This window comes from Salvelinus sp. IW2-2015, linkage group LG14, assembly GCF_002910315.2.
Source record: "Salvelinus sp. IW2-2015 linkage group LG14, ASM291031v2, whole genome shotgun sequence".
NCBI lineage: Eukaryota > Metazoa > Chordata > Actinopteri > Salmoniformes > Salmonidae > Salvelinus > Salvelinus sp. IW2-2015.
The window spans coordinates 27,761,361-27,782,434 of record NC_036854.1 but is presented as its reverse complement, the minus strand read 5'-3'; the positions used below and the strand labels follow the sequence as shown (position 1 = coordinate 27,782,434).

Sequence of the window (21,074 nt, the reverse complement as noted above, 5' to 3'; positions counted from 1 at the left end):
ACACAACTGTACAAACAAGAAGCTCCCGCGCTCAGGATGTGTTCAACGCTGGTCCGACCAATATCTGATTCAACGCTTCAAGACTGCCTTTGACACTTAGAATTCCGTGCGGATTCCGTGGATTGGGATATGTTCCGCATTGCGTCCAACAAACAACAATTGACGAATACGCTGATTCGGTGAGCGTACCCACAACAACTATTAAAACATTCCCAAAACCAGAAACCGTGGATTGAGGGCAGCATTCGCACAAAAACTGAGAAGCGCGAACCACTGCTTTTAACCAGGGCAAGGTGCCCGGAAACCAATGACTCGACATACAAACAGTGTAGAGCTATTCCCTCCGCAATGGCAATCAAACAAAGCTAAGCCGTCCAGCTTTATAGAGACAAAAATACAGTTGCAATTCAACGCGCTCAGCACACAAGAGGTATGTGGCAGGGTCTACAGTCAATCACGGATACAAAAAGAAACCAGCCCCCGTCGCGCGACCAGGATGTCTTGCTCCCAGACAGACTAAATAACTTCTTTGCTCGCTTTGAGGAAATACAGTGCCACTGACACGGCCCGCTACAAAACCTGCGGACTCTCCTTCACTGCAGCCGACGTGAGTAAAACATTTAAATGTGTTAACCCTCGCAGGGCTGCAGGCCCAGACGGCTCCAGCGCGTCCTCAGAGCATGAAGTATCACTAGCCACTTTAAACAATGTGCCACTTAATATAATGTATATGTATATACTGTCTCTATATCATCTCCGGCATTTGCCATCTTTTATGTAATACATGTATCACTAGCCACTTAAACTATGCACTTTTATGTTTACATACCCTACATTACTCATCTCATATGTATATACTTGTACTCTTGTTTCTGTCGGCGCGATGCGTGAAGAAACCAGCTGGCTGCACCGACTCCGATAGCGTCTCTCGAGTGAGCCATGTTTCCGTGAAGCAAAGAACGTTACAGTCTCTGATGTCTCTCTGGAAGGCAACCCTTGCTCGGATTTCATCAACCTTRTTGTCAAGAGACTGGACATTGGCGAGTAGTATGCTAGGGAGTGGTGCGCGATGTGCCCGTCTCCGGAGCCTGACCAGAAGACCGCTTCGTTTGCCCCTTTTACGGCGACGTTGTTTAGGATCGCCGGCTGGGATCAGATCCATTGTCCTGGGTGGAAGACAAAACACTGGATCCGCTTCGGGAAAGTCATATTCCTGGTCGTAATGATGGTGAGTTGACGTTGCTCTTATATTCAGTAGTTTCTCCCGGCTGTATGTAATAAAACCTAAGATTACCTGGGGTACCAATGTACCCCATGGAGTCAGAGTGCTTTCTGTGCCGTCACAGATGTAGGGAGATGGTACAAGTTAACCTAGATACAGTTAATATTGGTTAGGATATGTGTTTTTCTTGGCTGAATGATAGAATACAGTTTCTTAGCTGTGTTTGGGTCCACAACAGGGATGCAGTCCATTCTCTTATCTGTAACTGACTCATAGCAACGATGGAGCATMTTTTTATTTGTCAGTTAACAGCACATCCAATACCTTTGGATTTCCTGACTCGTTTAGACCCTGATGCAGTTTTTTTATTGATATTTCAGTGTGTGAAAGGAGCCTTTAACAAGTAGTTTGAGCCTTTGATTTCCAGTCAATGGGGAAAATTCCAAAGCTGCGGTAAGTTAAAGAATGTTTATAAGGCCTGCGTATAGAGGAGCTTAAACATGATAGGTTATCAGGGATTTAGCATTTCAGTCCAAGAAGATGTAAATAGAGAGCATYTATGATGAGAGTAGTCAACCAATCAGAAAAACCTCTGCATGGAAACTGATAGCAAATCAGAAAACCYCTTTTCTCCTCATAAATGTGGACCCTGGTATTTCACTAGTTGCTTACTGTTTAACCTGAAACTCTTGATGATATTGTTGTATAATATCATACTGCTGATAAGATGCTATGAGCAGCTACACTACATGATCTATATAAGTCTAAAGTATGTGGACACCTGCTCATCAAACATCTCATTCCAAAATCATGGGCATTAATATGGAGTTGTTCCACCCTTTGCTGACAGAACGGCCGCCACTCTTCTGGGAAGGCTTTCCACTAGATGTTGGAACATTGCTGCAGGGACTTGCTTCCATTCAGCCACGAGCATTAGTGAGGTCGGCAACTGATGTTGGGCGATTAGGCCTGGCTAGCAGTTGGCGTTCCAATTTATCTCAAAGGTGTTTGATGAGGTTGAGGTCAGGGCTCTGTGCAGGCCAGTCAAATTCTTCCACACCGATCTCGACAATCATTTCTGTATGGACCTCGCTTGGTGCGCGGGGAATTGTCATGCTGAAACAGGAAAGGGCCTTCCCCAAACTGTTGCCACAAAGTTGGAAGCACATAATTGTCTAGAATGTCATTGTATGCTGTGGTGGTGTCCACATACTTTTGTATATGAAATGCTCAGGGCTAGCTTTGTCATTTCAAACCACACAATGGTTTCAGAATATTGCTTTAATTACAGATCATATCTGATAGAAAAGCTCTGATGTTGATAATATGTTATTATTTGTTATTATCAACAAGAATGGGATTTAATATCTCCTGTATCTCCTGAATCAATGGCTGTGATGACTATGCTGATACAGACTGTAGCTCATTAGCATTACCTCTCCAACCCGCTGACCTGCAATATTGCCTCCGTTAAAGGAAAATGACAATTCCCTAAATGGAAAATGATCTGTGTGTGTATGTGTGTGTGGGTATGTGCGTGCTTGTGTCCGTGCGTGTGCGTGCATGTGCGTCTATGTGCATGCTTCAGAGATGGGCTCGGACCTATACGGAAGGGCGAAGGGCATCGCCATGAGCGACCTCATCACCACCGTGACACCGGAGAAAAAGGTGGAGGAGAGGAAGGCGGAGGAAGAGGTGGAAGTGGAGGTGGAAGTGGAGGTGGAAGTAGAGGTGGAAGTAGAGTTGGAAGTAGAGGTGGAGGAGGTGGAGGAGGAGGATGAGACCACGAAAGCCACCGAGATCTCTCTACCAAGTCCAACCTCTCCCATTCGACACGACACCAAGGTATAGTTCTCCACACCCAATCAAATACCTCTGTCCTTTGCCCACCCCTGAGAGAATTCTATAATACCTTCCTCTGAGTACCCAGATTCCACTCTGAAAATGACAGCTGTTTATTGCCGGAGCCAAGAGTAGAAAGTAGCTAGCGCCAGCCAGAGCTATTCTGTCAGACAGACTAGAGCCAGGTGGCCTTTCTCCTTCTAGGGTAGCGAAGAAGCACAAATCTCATTGTCTGGGGATGCCGCCCTGTGCTTTCATGCTCTGCCACTCTCTCTATCAGGTAGGCAGGTCCCTGATAAGTCACTAATGGAGAACTGACCTGAACCTTCAATACTCTGGCAGAGGGGCAACTTCAGATCAGTGCCAGAACACTCAGCGAAAGGCAGGGCCAGACTATTTGAAATGTAGAAATAAAAATTGTTTTTTTTAGTGAACAAATTGATGACAAGGAGCTGAACCTGAATGAACTTTGGCAGATGTAATGTCTGTACTTACTAGTTACCTAGGATAAGGGTTCTTAGTAGAATCCAAAGGTCAAACTACTAATGTTAATTGCATTCGTGATGAACATTTATAAGGCGGGAGAGTGACCTCAAGCTGGTGGAGTCATCTGTAATGTAGTTTAATGATATTATGTTGACATAGGTCATCTGAATATGTTTTAATGCATTTCCTGTTGGGTTTTTTTTTACCCCGAAAACAGTTTACTGTCACTACTTTGTTCAACCACTTTTCCTAATAGCTAATGTTTAGGTAAATATGAGTTCTGGGAAATACTATACTCAACCCTAACAGCCACGGTTCTCTTTCTCCTCATGCTGTTGTGTTACTACTAAACAGACTGAACTGACTGACACTGGTGTCGATGGTGAACTGACAGCCACGGAGGTTTGTAACATGGGTAGTCACTAGTCACCTCAACTCTCATCTCTTGTAGAAATCTTACGTTCTTTGGTTTCACATTTCTATTTCAACAATATCTGATGTTATTTGATAGTTCCTCTCGTAAGCTATAACGTGTGTTGTATTCCGGTTTTGATATCAAATYCCCTCTCTGTGCTTCCCATGCTGCCAGTCGGACCAGGAGGATGAGTCCGAGTTAAAGACACAGGTATACTAACTAAAGTATGGCACCTTAACACACATTACCACTCATTTCAYCCACAGCTGGTCAAACGACCATTTCACCCACAACCTGTGAACCTGGGATTCAAAATCACTGAAGGCTGCACAATCAACAGCTGCAATCTACGAGGAGATATTGATTTGACATGTAATAAAATCTAACGGACTGTCATTTTCTTTCCAGAACAGTCTCATAAGATGAATAAAGCGGGAGAATGTGTTTGTCAGACATAGTGTGCTGATGTTAGAGGTTGGTATTGTATGGAAGAGCAGGCTAGTGCATGGTGGGGACTTTTGCTCAAGGACTTGGTTTGGACAGTAACAGTGGATTTACCATTTTTTATGTCATCAACATGAGGGGTTTGTAACAGGTAGTTGTTATAACAGACAGCATGAGGGGTTTGTAACAGGTAGTTGTTATAACAGACACCATGGAGGGGTTTGTAACAGGTAGTTGTTATGAAACGACAACATTGAGGGGTTTGTAACAGGTAGTTGTTATAACAGACAACATGAGGGGTTTGTAACAGGTAGTTGTTATAACACGACAACATGAGGGGTTTGTAACAGGTAGTTATAACAGACGCATGGAGGGGTTTGTAACAAGTAGTTGTTATAACAGCACAACATGAGGGGTTTGTAACAGGTAGTTGTTATAACAGACAGCATGAGGGGTTTGTAACAGGTAGTTGTTAAACAGACACATGAGGGTTTTGTAACGAGTAGTGTTATAACAGACACATGAGGGGTTTGTAACAGGTAGTTGTGTAACAGACAGCATGAGGGGTTTGTAACAGGTAGTTGTTATAACAGACACATGAGGGGTTTGTAACAGGTAGTTGTTATACAGACAAACATGAGGGTTTGTAACAGGTAGTTGTTATAACAGACAACATGAGGGGTTTGTAACAGGAGTTGTTATAACAGACAACATGAGGGGTTTGTAACAGGTAGTTGTTATAAACAGACAACATGAGGGGTTTTTGTAACAGGTAGTTGTTATAACAGACAGCATGAGGGTTTTGTAAACAGTAGTTTGTTATAACAGACAACATGAGGGTTTTGTAACAGGTAGTTGTTATAACAGACAACATGAGGGGTTTGTAACAGGTAGTTATAACAGACAGCATGAGGGTTTGTAACAGGTAGTTGTTATAACAGACAACATGAGGGGTTTGTAACAGGTAGTTATAACAGACAGCATGAGGGGTTTGTAACAGGTAGTTGTTATAACAGACAGCATGAGGGGTTTGTAACAGGTAAGTTGTTATAACAGACAGCATAGGGGTTTGTAAGTGTGTTTATAACAGACAGCATGAGGGGTTTGTAACAGGTAGTTGTTATAACAGACAACATGAGGGTTTGTAACAGGTAGTTGTTATAACAGACAACATGAGGGGTTTTGTAACAGGTAGTGTTATAACAGACACATGAGGGTTTTGTAACAGGTAGTTGTTATAACAGACCAGCATGAGGGGTTTGTAACAGGTAGTTGTATACAGACAACATGAGGGTTTGTAACAGGTAGTTGTTATAACAGACAACATGAAGGGTTTGTAACAGGTAGTTGTTATAACAGACAGCATGAGGGGTTTGTAAACAGGTAGTTATAACAGACAACATGAGGGGTTTGTAACAGGTAGTTGTTATAACAGACAGCATGAGGGGTTTGTAACAGGTAGTTGTTATAACAGACAGCATGAGGGGTTTGTAACAGTAGTTGTTATAACAGACAGCATGAGGGGTTTGTAACAGGTAGTTGTTATAACAGACAACATGAGGGGTTTGTAACAGGTAGTTGTTATAACAGACAGCATGAGGGTTTGTAACAGGTAGTTTTATAAACAGACAACATGAGGGGTTGTAACAGGTAGTTGTTATTAACAGACAGCATGAGGGGTTTGTAACAGTAGTTGTTATACAGACAGCATGAGGGGTTTGTAACAGGTAGTTATAACAGACAACATGAGGGGTTTGTAACAGGTAGTTGTTATAACAGACAACATGAGGGGTTTGTAACGGGTAGTTGTTTAAACAGACAACATGAGGGGTTTGTAACAGGTAGTTGTTATAACAGACAGCATGAGGGGTTTTGTAACAGGTAGTTATAACAGACAACATGAGGGGTTTGTAACAGTAGTTATAACAGACAGCATGAGGGGTTTGTAACAGTAGTTTTATAACAGACAACATGAGGGGGTTTGTAACCAGGTAGTTGTTATACACGACACATGAGGGGTTTGTAACAGGTAGTTGTTTATAACAGACAGCATGAGGGTTGTGACAGGTAGTTGTTATTAACAGACAACATGAGGGTTGTAACAGGTAGTTGTTTAACAGACAGCATGAGGGGTTTGTAACAGGTAGTTGTATAACAGACGCAATGAGGGGTTTGTACAGGTAGTTGTTATAACAGACATCATGAGGGGTTTGTTAACAGGTAGTGTTTATAACAGACAACATGAGGGGTTTGTAACAGGTAGTTGTTATAACAGACAACATGAGGGGTTTGTAACAGGTAGTTGTTTATAACAGACAACATGAGGGTTTGTAACAGGTAGTTGTTATAACAGACAGCATGAGGGGTTTTGTAACAGGTAGTTGTTATAACAGACAACATGAGGGGTTGTAACAGGTAGTTGTTATAACAGACAACATGAGGGTTTGTAACAGGTAGTTATAACAGACAGCATGAGGGTTTGTAACAGGTAGTTGTTATAACAGACAACATGAGGGGTTTGTAACAGGTAGTGTTATAACAGACAGCATGAGGGGTTTGTAACAGGTAGTTGTGTATAACAGACAGCATGAGGGTTTGTTAACAGGTAGTTGTTATATAACAGACAGATGAGGGTTTGTAACAGGTAGTTGTTTAACAGACAGCATGAGGGTTTGTAACAGTAGTTGTTATAACAGACAACATGAGGGGTTGTAACAGGTAGTTGTTATAACAAGACAAATGAGGGGTTTGTAACAGGTAGTTGTTATAACAGACACATGAGGGGTTTGTAACAGGTAGTTGTTAAACAGACAGCATGAGGGGTTTGTAACAAGTAGTTGTTATAACAGACAACATGAGGGGTTTGTAACAAGGTAGTTGTTATAACAGACAACATGAGGGTTTGTAACAGGTAGTTGTTATAACAGACAGCATGAGGGGTTTGTAACAGGTAGTTATAAACAGCAAACATGAGGGTTTTGTAACAGGTAGTTGTTTATAACAGACAGCATGAGGGGTTTGTAACAGGTAGTTGTTATAACAGACAGCATGAGGGGTTTGTAACAGGTAGTTGTTATTAACAGACAGCATGAGGGTTTAACAGGTAGTTGTTATTACAGACAACATGAGGGGTTTGTAACAGGTAGTTGTATATAACAGACACATGAGGGTTTGTAAAGGTAGTTGTTATAACAGACAACATGAGGGGTTGTAAACAGGTAGTTGTATAACAGACACATGAGGGGTTTGTAACAGGTAGTTGTTATAACAGACAGCATGGGGTTTGTAACAGGTGTTTAACAGACAACATGAGGTGTTTTAACAGTTTGTATAACAGACACATGAGGGGTTTGTAAACTGGTAGTTTTAACAGACAACATGAGGGTTTGTAACAGGTAGTTGTTAAACAGACAGCATGAGGGTTTGTAACAGTAGTTATAACAGACAACATGAGGGTTTGTAACAGGTATTGTTATAACAGACAACATGAGGGTTTGTAACAGGTAGTTGTTATAACAGACAGCATGAGGGTTTGTAACAGTAGTTGTTATAACAGACAACATGAGGGGTTTGTAACAGGTAGTTGTTTTATAACAGACAACATGAGGGGTTGTAACAGGTAGTTGTTATAACAGACAGCAATGAGGGGTTTGTAACAGGTAGTTGTTATAACAGACAGCATGAGGGGTTTGTAACAGGTAGTTGTTATAACAGACAACATGAGGGGTTTGTAACAGGTAGTTGTTATAACAGACAACATGAGGGGTTTGTAACAGGTAGTTGTTATAACAGACAACATGAGGGGTTTGTAACAGGTAGTTGTTATAACAGACAACATGAGGGGTTTGTAACAGGTAGTTATAACAGACAGCATGAGGGGTTTGTAACAGGTAGTTGTTATAACAGACAACATGAGGGGTTTGTAACAGGTAGTTGTTATAACAGACAACATGAGGGTTTGTAACAGGTAGTTTTATAACAGACAACATGAGGGGTTGTAACAGTAGTATGTTATAACAGACAACATGAGGGGTGTTGTAACAGGTAGTTAATAACAGACAGCATGAGGGGTTTGTAACAGGTAGTTGTGTATAACAGACAACATGAGGGGTTTGTAACAGGTAGTTGTTATAACAGACAGCCATGAGGGGTTTGTAACAGGTAGTGTATAACAGACAGCATGAGGTTTGTAACAGGTAGTTGTTATAACAGACAACATGAGGGGTTTGTAACAGGTAGTTTTATAACAGACAGCATGAGGGGTTTGTAACAGGTAGTTGTTATAACAACAGCATGAGGGTTTGTAACAGGTAGTTGTTATAACAGACAACATGAGGGGTTTGTAACAGGTAGTGTTATAACGACAGCATGAGGGTTTGTAACAGGTAGTTGTTATAACAGACAACATGAGGGGTTTTGTAACAGGTAGTTGTTATAACAGACAACATGAGGGGTTGTAACAGGTAGTTATAACAGACACATGAGGGGTTTGTAACAGGTAGTTGTTATAACAGACAACATGAGGGTTTGTAACAGTAGTTGTATACAGACAACATGAGGGGTTTGAAACAGGTAGTTGTTATAACAGACAACATGAGGGGTTTGTAACAGGTTAGTGTTATAACAGACAACATGAGGTTTGTAACAGTAGTTGTTATAACAGACAACATGAGGGGTTTGTAACAGGTAGTTGTTATAACAGACAACATGAGGGGGTTGTAACAGGTAGTTTTTACTAATGATGATAACATATTGTTTTAAACTAATGTTTGTCTTATGTTTATTCACTAACATGCTTACTTTTATTTGGGATTTTGTTTTATTGACGTAATACATACTGTATTAACAGCATATGCCAGGTGGAAGTTACTGCTAGATAGAGAGTAAGGGATGTTGAGTTCTATTGATATCTATGAATGCTCCCTTAAAAAGGGCAAATCCTAACTTCCATTTAGTCATGCATTGATGTCAATGGAGAACTAAGTGAAAATGTTACTTAAGTGAAAGTTAGGATTCGCCGCAAAATGCAGATAATTCGTTAGAAAAGAGAGGCCTGTTCGGATAGATTATGACATTATTATATTCAGCTCATTATACTGCAGCTGTGAACATAATACAAACATGCATCAAAGTAATGAACATTACATTTGTCAATCTGTCACCACGGTGATACTTAACCATGCTACTTGATAGCAGCACACAAGCTGCTCTCCAAAGATTCAGATGTGTAATTTGTCTCACAAAACACAGTTGATTTTCTATTGCATTCACTATCTCATTCATTTGTTGGTTTTTAGCTTGCGCTTTAGCGTCCAGTGGCATTCTTGTTTTCCATGGAATTTTATTTTCAGTATTTTTTTTAATTCATGGACATAAAACATATTGCACAATCTTAAACAACATAACACAACACTGCTATATTGACTTGACATCCATACACATGTAACATCTAAACCCTAATTACTAATCCTAACAGATAACTAACCCTGACAGTAACTAACCCTAACAGTAACTAACCCTAACGGTTAATAACCCTAACAGTTACTAACCCTAACGGTTACTAACCCGAACAGTAACTAACCCTAAGGGTTACTAACCCTGACAGTAACTAACCCTAACAGTAACTAACCCTAACGGTTACTAACCCTAACAGTTACTAACCCTAACGGTTACTAACCCGAACAGTAACTAACCCTAACGGGTACTAACCCTAACAGTAACTAACCCTAAGGGTTACTAACCCTAACAGTAACTAACCCTAACAGTAAACTAACCCTAACGGTTACTAACCCTAACAGTTATAACCCTAACAGTAACTAACCCTAACAGTAACTAACCCTAACAGTATAACTAACCCTAACAGTAACTAACCCTAACGGTTACTAACCCTAACGTAACTAACCCTAACGGTAACTAACCCTAACAGTAACTAACCCGAAAGTAACTAACCGAACAGTAACTAACCCTAATGGTTACTAACCCTAACAGTAACTAACCCTAACAGTAACTAACCCTAACGTTACTAACCCTAACAGTAACTAACCCTAACAGTAACTAACCCTAACGGTTACTAACCCTAACAGTTACTAACCCTAACATATACTAACCCTAACAGTAACTAACCCTAACAGTAACTAACCCTAACAGTAACTAACCCTAACGGTTTACTAACCCTAACAGTAACTAACCCAACGGTAACTAACCCTAACAGTAACTAACCCTAACGGTAACTTAACCTACAGTAACTAACACCTAACGTAACTAACCCAACAGTAACACCCTAACAGTAACTAACCTAACGTAACGTAAACTAACCCTAACAAGTAGTAACTAACCCTAACAAGTTACTAACCCTAACAGACTAACCCTAACAGTTACTAACCCTAACGGTTACTAACCCTAACAGTAACTAACCCTAACAGTAACTAACCCTAACAGTAACTAACCCTAACGGTTACTAACCCTAACAGTAACTAACCCGAACAGTAACTAACCCGAACAGTTACTAACCCTAACAGTAACTAACCCTAATGGTTACTAACCCTAACAGTAACTAAACCTAACAGTAATTAACCCTAACGGTTACTAACCCTAACAGTAACTAACCCTAACAGTAACTAACCCAACAGTTACTAACCCTAACGTAACTAACCCTAACAGTAAACTAACCCCTAACGGTTACTAACCCTAACAGTAACTAACCCTAACAGTAACTAACCCTAACAGTAACTAACCCTAACGGTTACTAACCCTAACAGTAACTAACCCTAACAGTTACTAACCCTAACAGTAACTAACCCGAACAGTAACTAACTCTAACGGTTACTAACCCTAACAGTAACTAACCCTAACAGTAATTAACCCTAACGGTTACTAACCCTAACAGTAACTAACCCTAACGGTTACTAACCCTAACAGTAACTAACCCTAACAGTAACTAACCCTAACGGTTACTAACCCTAACGGTTACTAACCCTAACAGTAACTAACCCGAACATACTAACCCGAACAGTTACTAACCCTAACAGTAACTAACCCGAACAGTAACTAACCCTAACGGTTACTAACCCTAAAGTAACAGTAGTGTATCATTATCAGTAAGATGACTTCTCTTCCTGCTCCTCAGGACACAGTGGGCACGCCGGAGGAGCTGTTGAAACACTCGACCAACATCAGTGAGCTCAAGCGGTCGTTCCTGGAGACGGGCGCCGACTCGGCTGCCTACCGAATGGGAGAAGAGGCTGTCATCGTCCCCCCTGCGCTCGCCGCGCCTTGACGAGGCCCCCATGATCGAACCCCTGGAACTCGACGAGGTACCGGTAAGTTCACTGTTAAATCAGAGAGGACTGAATGGAGAGAGAGAGAGAGAGACAGGGGGACATCCACGTACCTTGTAGAGACCCCTCCATGTTTTATAAAAACTTTAGTAGAACCTCACTGGGTGGAAACATCAACATTAGAAATCTAGTGGCATCTAATCCAGTGGTGGCCAGTGTGCAGGTTTTGTTCCATTCCTGCTCTAACACCTGATTATACTAATCAGCTGCTCATTAGTTCCTTGATAAGCTGAATCAGGTTAGAAAACCTGCTGGATGTACATACACAACCCTGATCTAAAAAAGAAATAACATATTCACTTTTGAGGCTATGATTTGAAGATTGAGATGTGTCTGCTACAGTGTGAGAAGATTGAGATGTGTCTGCTACAGTGTGAGAAGATGGAGATGTGTCTGCTACAGTGTGAGAGGTTAGGATGGTGTCTGCTACAGTGTGAGAAGATTGAGATGTGTCTGCTACAGTGTGAGAAGATTGAGATGTGTCTGCTACAGTGTGAGAAGATTGAGATGTGTCTGCTACAGTGTGAGCTCAGTTGTTTAGGGGAAAGAGATGAATGAGATCCTTCCTCTCCATGTCAAGTCTCTGGAGACTGGGGCCTCTACCGCCTCCCTTTGAAAATCTGCTCAATAATCCATGCAGGTGGAGGACGGTGCTTAACAGCCAGCTACTGGAGATAGAAGAACAGCTGTTATGAAACGATCGCTGCCTCATTATAACATTTGACACCTACCTTTCTTCTCCAGTGCTGTTTTCAAATAGTTACCAATCATCAACCTGTTTTTCAATGAGAGTTAAGCCACGGTAAAAGGAAGTGATTCCGATGCGGCTCCTTGACGAAGCCAAAAAGTGTAAGCTACAATATCCAACCATTGAAGTCAAAAGTAGATAAAAGGAGCAAGCGTTGAAAGGAGCAGGGGACAATTAACAGTGGGACATCAGAATAGGGCTGGATTGATTTGTAGCAGCCTGGCCAGTGAACGAGTAATAAATCCTTGAGCTGTAACCTTGCCAAACGGAGGTGGGAGGGAGAGACAGAAGGAAGCCATTGGAAACATCCTTCTCGGCTAAGCATTTTAGTGCACTAAGATATATATATATGGAGAAGCATGCGGGGACTTCAAAAGAGAGGGAGGATTAGGGAGAAGAAACCCTGCTCCCCTCTGCATGGTGTGGTGTGTGTGTGTGTGTGTGTGTGTGTGTGTGTGTGTGTGTGTGTGTGTGTGTGTGTGTGTGTGTTGTGGTGTGTTGTGTGTGTGTGTGTGTGTGTGTGTGTGTGTGTGTGTGTGTGTGTGTGTGTGGTGTGTTGTGTGTGTGTGGGAACATTAAGCAGTCGAGAATGGCAATGAGACGTAACCAGGGAAAGGAGATATTTTATTCATTAATGTAGCAGCAACAACGGCGTATTCAGTATTTATTTTCATGACTGTTGGGATGTGGTTAAATTAAGTGTGGAAAGGAGACAGTTTACCACTCAGCCGAGTCTTGCTACCTTGTTTCATTCTTTATTTGTGAGCTACTGGAAGAAGAGGGACTGTGTGTGTCTGCACTCTGTAGAGAATGTCTCATAAATTCAGACCCATATGTCCGATATCAACGCCATGTTGTGACTACGTTTGGAGAGATACTATAGTCCTGTAGTCACACGCTGGTGAAATCTCAGATCACACACACTCTTATCCAACACAATGAGTAAATATCACACACACTCTTATCAAACACAATGAGTAAATATCACACACACTCTTATCAAACACAATGAGTAAATATCACACACNAATGAGTAAATATCACACACACTCTTATCAAACACAATGAGTAAATATCACACACACTCTTATCCAACACAATGAGTAAATATCACACACACTCTGTAATGAGTAATGGTGCCAGCAATAGGATGCAGACCACACACACCTCAAAGCTACTTTCAATTCTAGTTAATTCATGCTGTTCGTTTGTTTCCCTTTTTTTCTTTTTCTTTTCCATTCATGTAGAGCCAAGAGGATGAGGGAGAGGATGAGAGAGAGAGAGCCATGGCTGCAGGCGGTAGCGTTGAGGAGGACATCAAGCACAGCCCTGTGGATACTAAGACTACTGTGGTAGGTAGCCAAGCTGTCACTACATACAAGTATCTGCTGGTTCAGGTATCTCTGTGTGATTAGACTACCTTCATCTCTGCTGCTTGGCTAGATTAGAGCCAGCTACTCCAATTCATTATTGACGAGTCTTACACATTTAACCTATGATCCATTTGGGTGTGTAGGACTYGGTTCCTATCCAGCAAACCAACATTTAATTAGTTCTGTGACAGTTCCCAGAACATTCATTAGGCCACGGCAAATGTTCTCTTAACCGAAAACCTGTCCAGTCGTGCTGATGATTATAGAATGTTTGTATAAAACGTTCGCCTGACGTTCCAAGAATGTTCCTAGAAAACATTTAGTCTGTTCTTTAAAGGTTCCTAGAATGTTTCTGGGAACAGTCTGGTGGGAACATTGTGGGGACATTTACTGGAAACATTACTGGTTCATTGTGTTATTACWTTACCTGGAAACCTAATGAGAACGTTTGGGGAATGTTCTGTAATGGTTGTTACAGATGTTGTGCACAAYATTTTAGTGAATTTTAGGAGAACATTCCAAGGRTATTTCATAAAAGATTTAAAATAAGAAAACAAATAGATTTTGTTTTCAAAAATGTGAATGTTTTTGGGATGTTATCATCCTAATGTTGGATAAAACCCTAACTATAAGTTCATGGGAAGCTAATATTTTGGGAATGTTCCAGGTTTGCCGGGTATGTTATTCATTGTCAGCAGTGGATGACAATGTGACTCATTTGACCCTGTACAGTACCAGTCAACCTTTGCACACTCTTGGCATTCTCTCAACCAGCTTCATGAGGTAGTCACATGGAATACATTTTCAATTAACATGTGTGCCTTGTTAAAAGTTAATTTGTGKAATTTCTTTCCTTAATGCGTTTGAGCCAATCAGTTGTGTTGTGACAAGGTAGGGGTGGTATACAGAAGATATAGCCCTATTTGGTAAAATACCAAGTCCATATTATGCCAAGAACAGCTCAAATAAGTAAAGAGAAATGACAATCCATCATTACTTTAAGACATGGCAAGAACTTTGAAAGTTTCTTCAAGTGCAGTTGCAAAAAACATCAAACACTATGATGAAACTGGCTCTCATGAGGACCGCCACAGAAAAGGAAGACCCAGAGTTACTTCTGCTGCAGAGGATAAGTTCATTAGAGTTACCAGCCTCAGAAATTGCAGCCCAAATAAATGCTTCACAGATGCTTCTCAGAGTTCAAGTAACAGACACATCACAACATCAATTGTTCAGAGGAGACAGTGTGAATCAAGCCTTCATGGTTCGAATTGCTGCAAAGAAACCACAACTAAAAGACACCAATAAGAAGAAGAGACTTGTTTGGGCCAAGAAACACAAGCAATGGACACTAGACCAGTGGAAATCTGTCCTTTGGTTTATTGAGTTAAAATTTGAGATTTTTGGTTCCAACCGCTGTGTCTTTGTGAGAAGCAGAGTAKGTGAACAGATGATCTCCTCGTGAGTAGTTCTCACTGTGAAGCATGGAGGAGGAGGTGTGATGGTGTGGGGGTGCTTTGCTGGTGACACTGTCAGTGATTTATTTAGAATTCAAAGCACACTTAACCAGCATGGCTGCCACAGCCTTCTGCAGCGATACGCCATCAGGACAACAGGACAATGACCCAACACACCTCCAGGCTGTGTAAGGGCTATTTGACCAAGAAGGAGAGTGATAGAGTGCTGCATCAGATTACCTGGCCTCCACAATCACCCGACCTCAACCCAATTGAGTTGGTTTGGGATGAGTTGGACCGCAGAGTAAAGAACAAGCAGCCAACAAGTGCTCAGCATATGTGGAAACTCCTTCAAGACTGTTGTAAAAGCATTCCAGGTGACTACCTCATGAAGCTGGTTGAGAGAATGGTTGAGAAAATGCCAAGAGTGTGCAAAGCTGTCATCAAGGCAAAGGGTGGCTATTTTGAAGAGTCTTTTTGTTTAACACTTTTTTGGCTTCTACATGAATAACATATGTGTTATTTCATAGTTTGGATGTCTTCATTATTATTCTACAATGTAGAAAATAGTMAAAATAAAGAAAAACCCTTCAATGAGCTATATGGAGAGACCGCTTTTAACAATACACTATTAACTAAGAACTGTGATACAACACATGACCAAAAGTATGTGGACACCTGCTCGTCGAACATCTCATTCCCAAATCATGGGCATTAATATGGAGTTGGTGCCCTCTTTGCAGCTATAACAGCCTCCACTCTTCTGGGAAGGCTTTCCACTAGATGTTGCAACATTGCTGCAGGGACTTGCTTCCATTCAGCCGCAAGAGCATTAGTGAGGTTGGGCACTGATGTTGGRCGATTAGGCCTGGCTCACAGTCTGCGTTCCAATTCATCCCAAAGGTGTTCGATGGGGTTGAGGTCAGGGCTCTGTGCAGGACAGTCAAGTGCTTCCACATCGATCTCGACAAAGCATTTCTGTATGGAACTCCCTTTGTGCATGGGGGGCATTGTCATGCTGAAACAGGAAAGGGCCTTCCACAAACTGTTGCCACAGGTTTGGAAGCACGGAATCGTCTAAAATGTCATTGTATGCTGTAGTGTTAAGATTTCCATTCTCTGTATCTAAGAGGCCCGAACCATGAACAACAGCCACAGACCATTATTCCTCCTCCACCAAACTCGACAGTTGGCACGATGCATTGGGGCAGGTAGTGTTCTCCTGGCATCCGCCAAACCCAGATTCGTCCGTTGGACTGCCAGATGGTGAAGCGTGATTCATCACCACTTCGTGGCAGAGCCATTRTTGCTTCTAGACGTTTCCACTTTACAATAACAGAACTTACAGTTGACTGGGRYAGCTGTAGCAGTGCAGAAATTTGACAAACTGACTTGTTAGAAAGGTGGCATCYTATGACGGTGCCACGTTGAAAGTCACTGAGCTCTTCAGTAAGGCCATTCTACTGCCAATGTTTGTCTATGTAGATTGTATGGCTGTGTGCTCGATTGTATATACCTGTCAGCAACGGGTGTGGCTGAAATAGTYGAATCCACTCATTTGAAAGGGTGTCCACATACTTTTGCATATATATTGTATATGTTGCTGTCTATGATCTATGTTCCTTCAAGTCTAAAGTTGCTTCCTTATTGCTCTTCTTGGTACTGCCATTGGAAGTCCTACTCCCCCATTGAACTGGCTAACCCCAGTCTTTGTATGTATCTTGTATGTAGGATTCTGACGGGTGGGTAATAGTAAGCAAAGTCCCTCCTAAGGTAGCCGAAAAGAGAAACATTGTCAACTATAAAGTTATGGCCGTCGATAACATTGTGGCTGAAGGAGCGCTCGGCGACGCCAGTGGTGTCGTTGTCATCAAGGAGTTTGGCAAACCATACGAGAGCTTCAGCAGTGAACTAGCGTCCAAGACCGAGGAGATGGAGGAGAAGACCTACACCCTGGGCAAGTCCTACGACACCATGTCAGGCAAGATCATCACCATGACGACGCAGGCCAAAGATGGCGGGGAGGCGGCGGTAGGCGCTCCGGCGGTGTTCGCCAGGGAGCTGAAGAGGGCGGCAGACCAATCCACCACCACTGTGAAGATCATCCCKGTGTCGACTGAGTACGAGATGCCAGTGTCGGTCCACTTGAGTCTCCCGCCCATAGAGGGAATCGGACCCCCAATGATCACCATCCAGGAGGCCAGGACCCCCTCTCCATCCGAGGGAATGGGACCCTCCATGATCACCATCCAGGAGGCCAGGACCCCCTCTCCATCCGAGCCCAGCGACGGTGGCCTGGGCGCCATGCGGACCGTAGTGTCCATCCGCTCCAGCCAGAACATCAGTGATGCCGCGAGAGCGGACAGCAGGAAGCAGCTAAGAGAGACTTTTTCCTGGGAGACAGGAGCACCCACCCTGTTGCGCCTCACACACCCCTCTCGCCACGGTCCCCAATGGCCAAGTCACCAATGGCCAAGTCCCCAATGGCCAAGTCCCCAATGAAGATGCCAAGCCTCAAATGGTCGATCTGCGTCCTGAGCCCCAGCCCTGTGTCCTATCTATCCAGAACCCATCGCCCTCAAAGTGGTAGGATGATATGAACCCCCCCCAAATACCTGAAACCGCCTCTCCCTAACCCCCACTTTATCCTCAAGTGACTTCCGCTTCCCCCCTCTCCCTAACCCCCCACTTTATCCTCAAGTTACTTCCTCTTCCCTCTCCTAACCCCCACTTTATCCTCAAGCTACTTCCCCCTCTCCTCTCCTAACTCCACTTTAATCCTCAAGTTACTTTCCTTTCCCCCTCTCGCCTAACCTCCCACTTTATCCTCAAGCTACTTCCCCCTCTCCTAACCCCCACTTTATCCCAAGTTACTCCACCCCTCTCCCTACCCCCACTTTATCTCAAGCTACTTCCTCGTTCCCCTCTCCCTAACTCCCACCTTATCCTCAAGTTACTTCCCTTCCTCTCTCCCTAACCCCCCACTTTATCCTCAAGTTACTTCCCCCCTCTCCCTAACCCCCCCCCACTTTATCTCTCAAGTTACTTTCCCCCCTCTCCTAACCCCACTTTATCCTCAAGATTATTTCCCCCCTCTCCCTAACCCCCTTTATCCTCAAGTTACTTTCCCTCTTCCCTAACCACTTTATCTCAAGTACTCCCTCCCCCCTCTCCCTAGACTCTCCACTTATCCTCAAGCTACTTCCTCTTCCCTTCTCCTAATCCCCACTTTATCCTCAAGCTACTTCCGCCAAAACCTGTTTGGTTGTCTTATCCACTGCAACAAGGCTGGACCCGGCGCTGTTTTGCACTCGACTGAATGTTCATGGGAATTGCATGGGAGTCTGTTTTTTCTTTCTATAGTTTGCTCTGTTTATTTGATCCCTTTGCCACTGTATTTGATGTCATTTGTTCACTGCTTGTCTTAGCCAAACTTGCTGCTCCATGGGTACTGGCATTTGTTTACCTCTTTCATTTCGATTTGTAAATGAAAATCGTGTTTTGTTTTAAGCTGGTCCCCATGCTGCTAGCCACACCAAATGAATGCTTTCCACTTTGGCTTATGGTACGGTATACTATGGTTGGTATGCCACTGATTGCTTCAGYCCTGCCACTTTTACTTTGACTTCCCTGGGTTTGCGCTCTCTGACCTCTCTGCAGCTTGATCTGACATGATGATATTGGCCCTATTCATAAGAGGAGACCCTCCGACACACAAGACACTCTTGTCTGTCTCACCTATTGCCTTTCTGACTGACATTCTCAAGAGAAAAACAACTCGAGTTCAGTGATTGACATGTCACAGGATGGTGWTTCTACCCATGTGCTCTGTAAAATAAATGCATTGCTCCGAGTTSCATATTATAGCATACAAACTGGATTAAAATAGTTGGAAACCAATTTGATGAAACCTTTGTAATTCTTGCATTGTTGTATAGAAGGAAATCAATCTAGGTTGTGATTGACATAATTATTTTTGAATACTTTAGAATAAAATTTGACAAACCCAATTTTCTAAGTTTACCTTTCTTAGCTATCRATCATCACCTCAATGCTCTTATGAATAATCCCGTCCAACCCCCCGTCCCCTGAGCTTGTGTCTGGGCATTGTGTGAAAGACCTGTCTCTTTGTCTCTCCTATGTACGTACAGTATCTAACTGTGTGTGTGTCTCTCTTCTACTCCTGTTGTGTTGACTCTCCCCATCTCTCTGTCTGCTCAGCCAAAGCCGACCTTTGAGGAGATGTCCCCGGAGCTCACCGCTCTCTTACAGTCGGCCAGAGATCAGACCAGCACGCGGGTCTGGACTGCTTCGCCTGCCTTTAGTCAGACCGTGTTTAAGGTGGCCTCTTATACCATATAGATAATATACAACTCAACAAACGTGATGACAACAGTTGTAGTGCATGCATATCTGAGTTTTTTAAATTCTTTTTTTTAACCTTTTATACAGGTTATTCTCATTGAGATAACATCTCTTTTGCAAAAGACCTGTTCAGTATCTGTACTGTTTGTCACTGATGTGTTTGTTCTTGTTGTTGAGGAAATGTTGTCACTGTAGCCACTGTGTTGTCTGTTAGGCTTTTCTGTCCCCTGTCCGTCCGTCCTTCCTGCCGGCTATTAAAACAGTGGACAGGTTTATGAGGAGGAATGGTTTGTCTGGACAGAGGCACCACATGGTCCTGGGGCCTTATTGAGGAGGAATGGTTTGTCTAGACAGAGGCACCACATGGTCCTGGGGCCTTATTGAAGAGGAATGGTTTGTCTAGACAGAGGCACCACATGGTCCTGGGGCCTTATTGAGGAGGAATGGTTTGTCTAGTCAGAGGCACCACATGGTCCTGGGGCCTTATTGAGGAGGAATGTGAGAGCGTTACCCACCCGGCATATTTGATTTTGCAACTCTACTCCACCTTTAGGTCATTTTGATACCTGAAAGTGGGGAACAAAGCAATCATCCAATGCACAGCATGTTAAATGATTTAAACATGTATTCAGAAAGATCACATCGGTACTAACATATGAAGTAACCCTTCCCTACTGTATGGAAGCAGATTCTAGGTTATCCACCCACTCTGCCCAGAGTGGCTGAAAACTTGCTTTGGTGATGAAATTTCACTTCCTTATGATCTAAAATACATTTTTACCAAAAAACAAATATAATTATTCACGTTCTAAATCATTCAGTGTGAACTTTTCCTCTAACATCCAATAATAAGCACCAAGATAATAATAATAAATAAGCACCTGTTACATAGAGGTGCAGGTTTCTTCATAAACTGCTTGACATAGAGGTTGCAGGTTTTTAAACACACTGTTGACATAGAGGTGCAGGTTTTTTATAACAACTGTTGACATAGAGGTGCAGGTTTCTTATAACAACTGTTGACATGAGGTGCAGGTTTCTTATAACAACTGTTGACATAGAGGTGCAGGTTCTTATAACAACTGTTGACATAGAGGTGCAGGTTTCTTATAACAACTGTTGACATAGAGGTCAGGTTTCTTATAACAACTGTTGACATAGAGGTTACAGGTTTCTTATAAACACTGTTGACATAGGGTTACAGGTTTCTTATAACAACTGTTGACATTAGAGGTGCAGGTTTCTTATAACAACTGTTGACATAGAGGTCAGGTTTCTTATAACAACTGTTGACATAGAGGTTCAGGTTTCTTATAACAACTGTTGAATAGAGGTCAGGTTTCTTATAACAACTGTTGACATAGAGGTGCAGGTTTCTTATAACA

The 21,074-nt window shown here is 42.5% G+C and overlaps 2 protein-coding genes across 2 annotated transcripts in view; both read left to right on the top strand.

Annotated features, from left to right (window-relative positions):
- The window catches only part of LOC111972782 (band 4.1-like protein 3), a 93,376-nt gene that overhangs the window by 56,900 nt on the left and 15,402 nt on the right, over positions 1–21,074 (top strand). Inside the window, 7 exon segments of the mRNA XM_070446602.1 lie at positions 2,811–3,067; positions 3,905–3,952; positions 4,140–4,175; positions 11,536–11,630; positions 11,632–11,728; positions 13,742–13,846; positions 19,546–19,665. Of these exon segments, the coding sequence (XP_070302703.1) occupies positions 2,811–3,067; positions 3,905–3,952; positions 4,140–4,175; positions 11,536–11,630; positions 11,632–11,728; positions 13,742–13,846; positions 19,546–19,665 (758 nt within the window).
- Positions 15,973–17,826, top strand: LOC139028707 (uncharacterized). Its single transcript, XM_070446745.1, has one exon. The coding sequence runs from the start codon at positions 17,134–17,136 to the stop codon at positions 17,824–17,826; it is 693 nt and encodes a 230-aa protein (XP_070302846.1). The 5' UTR covers positions 15,973–17,133.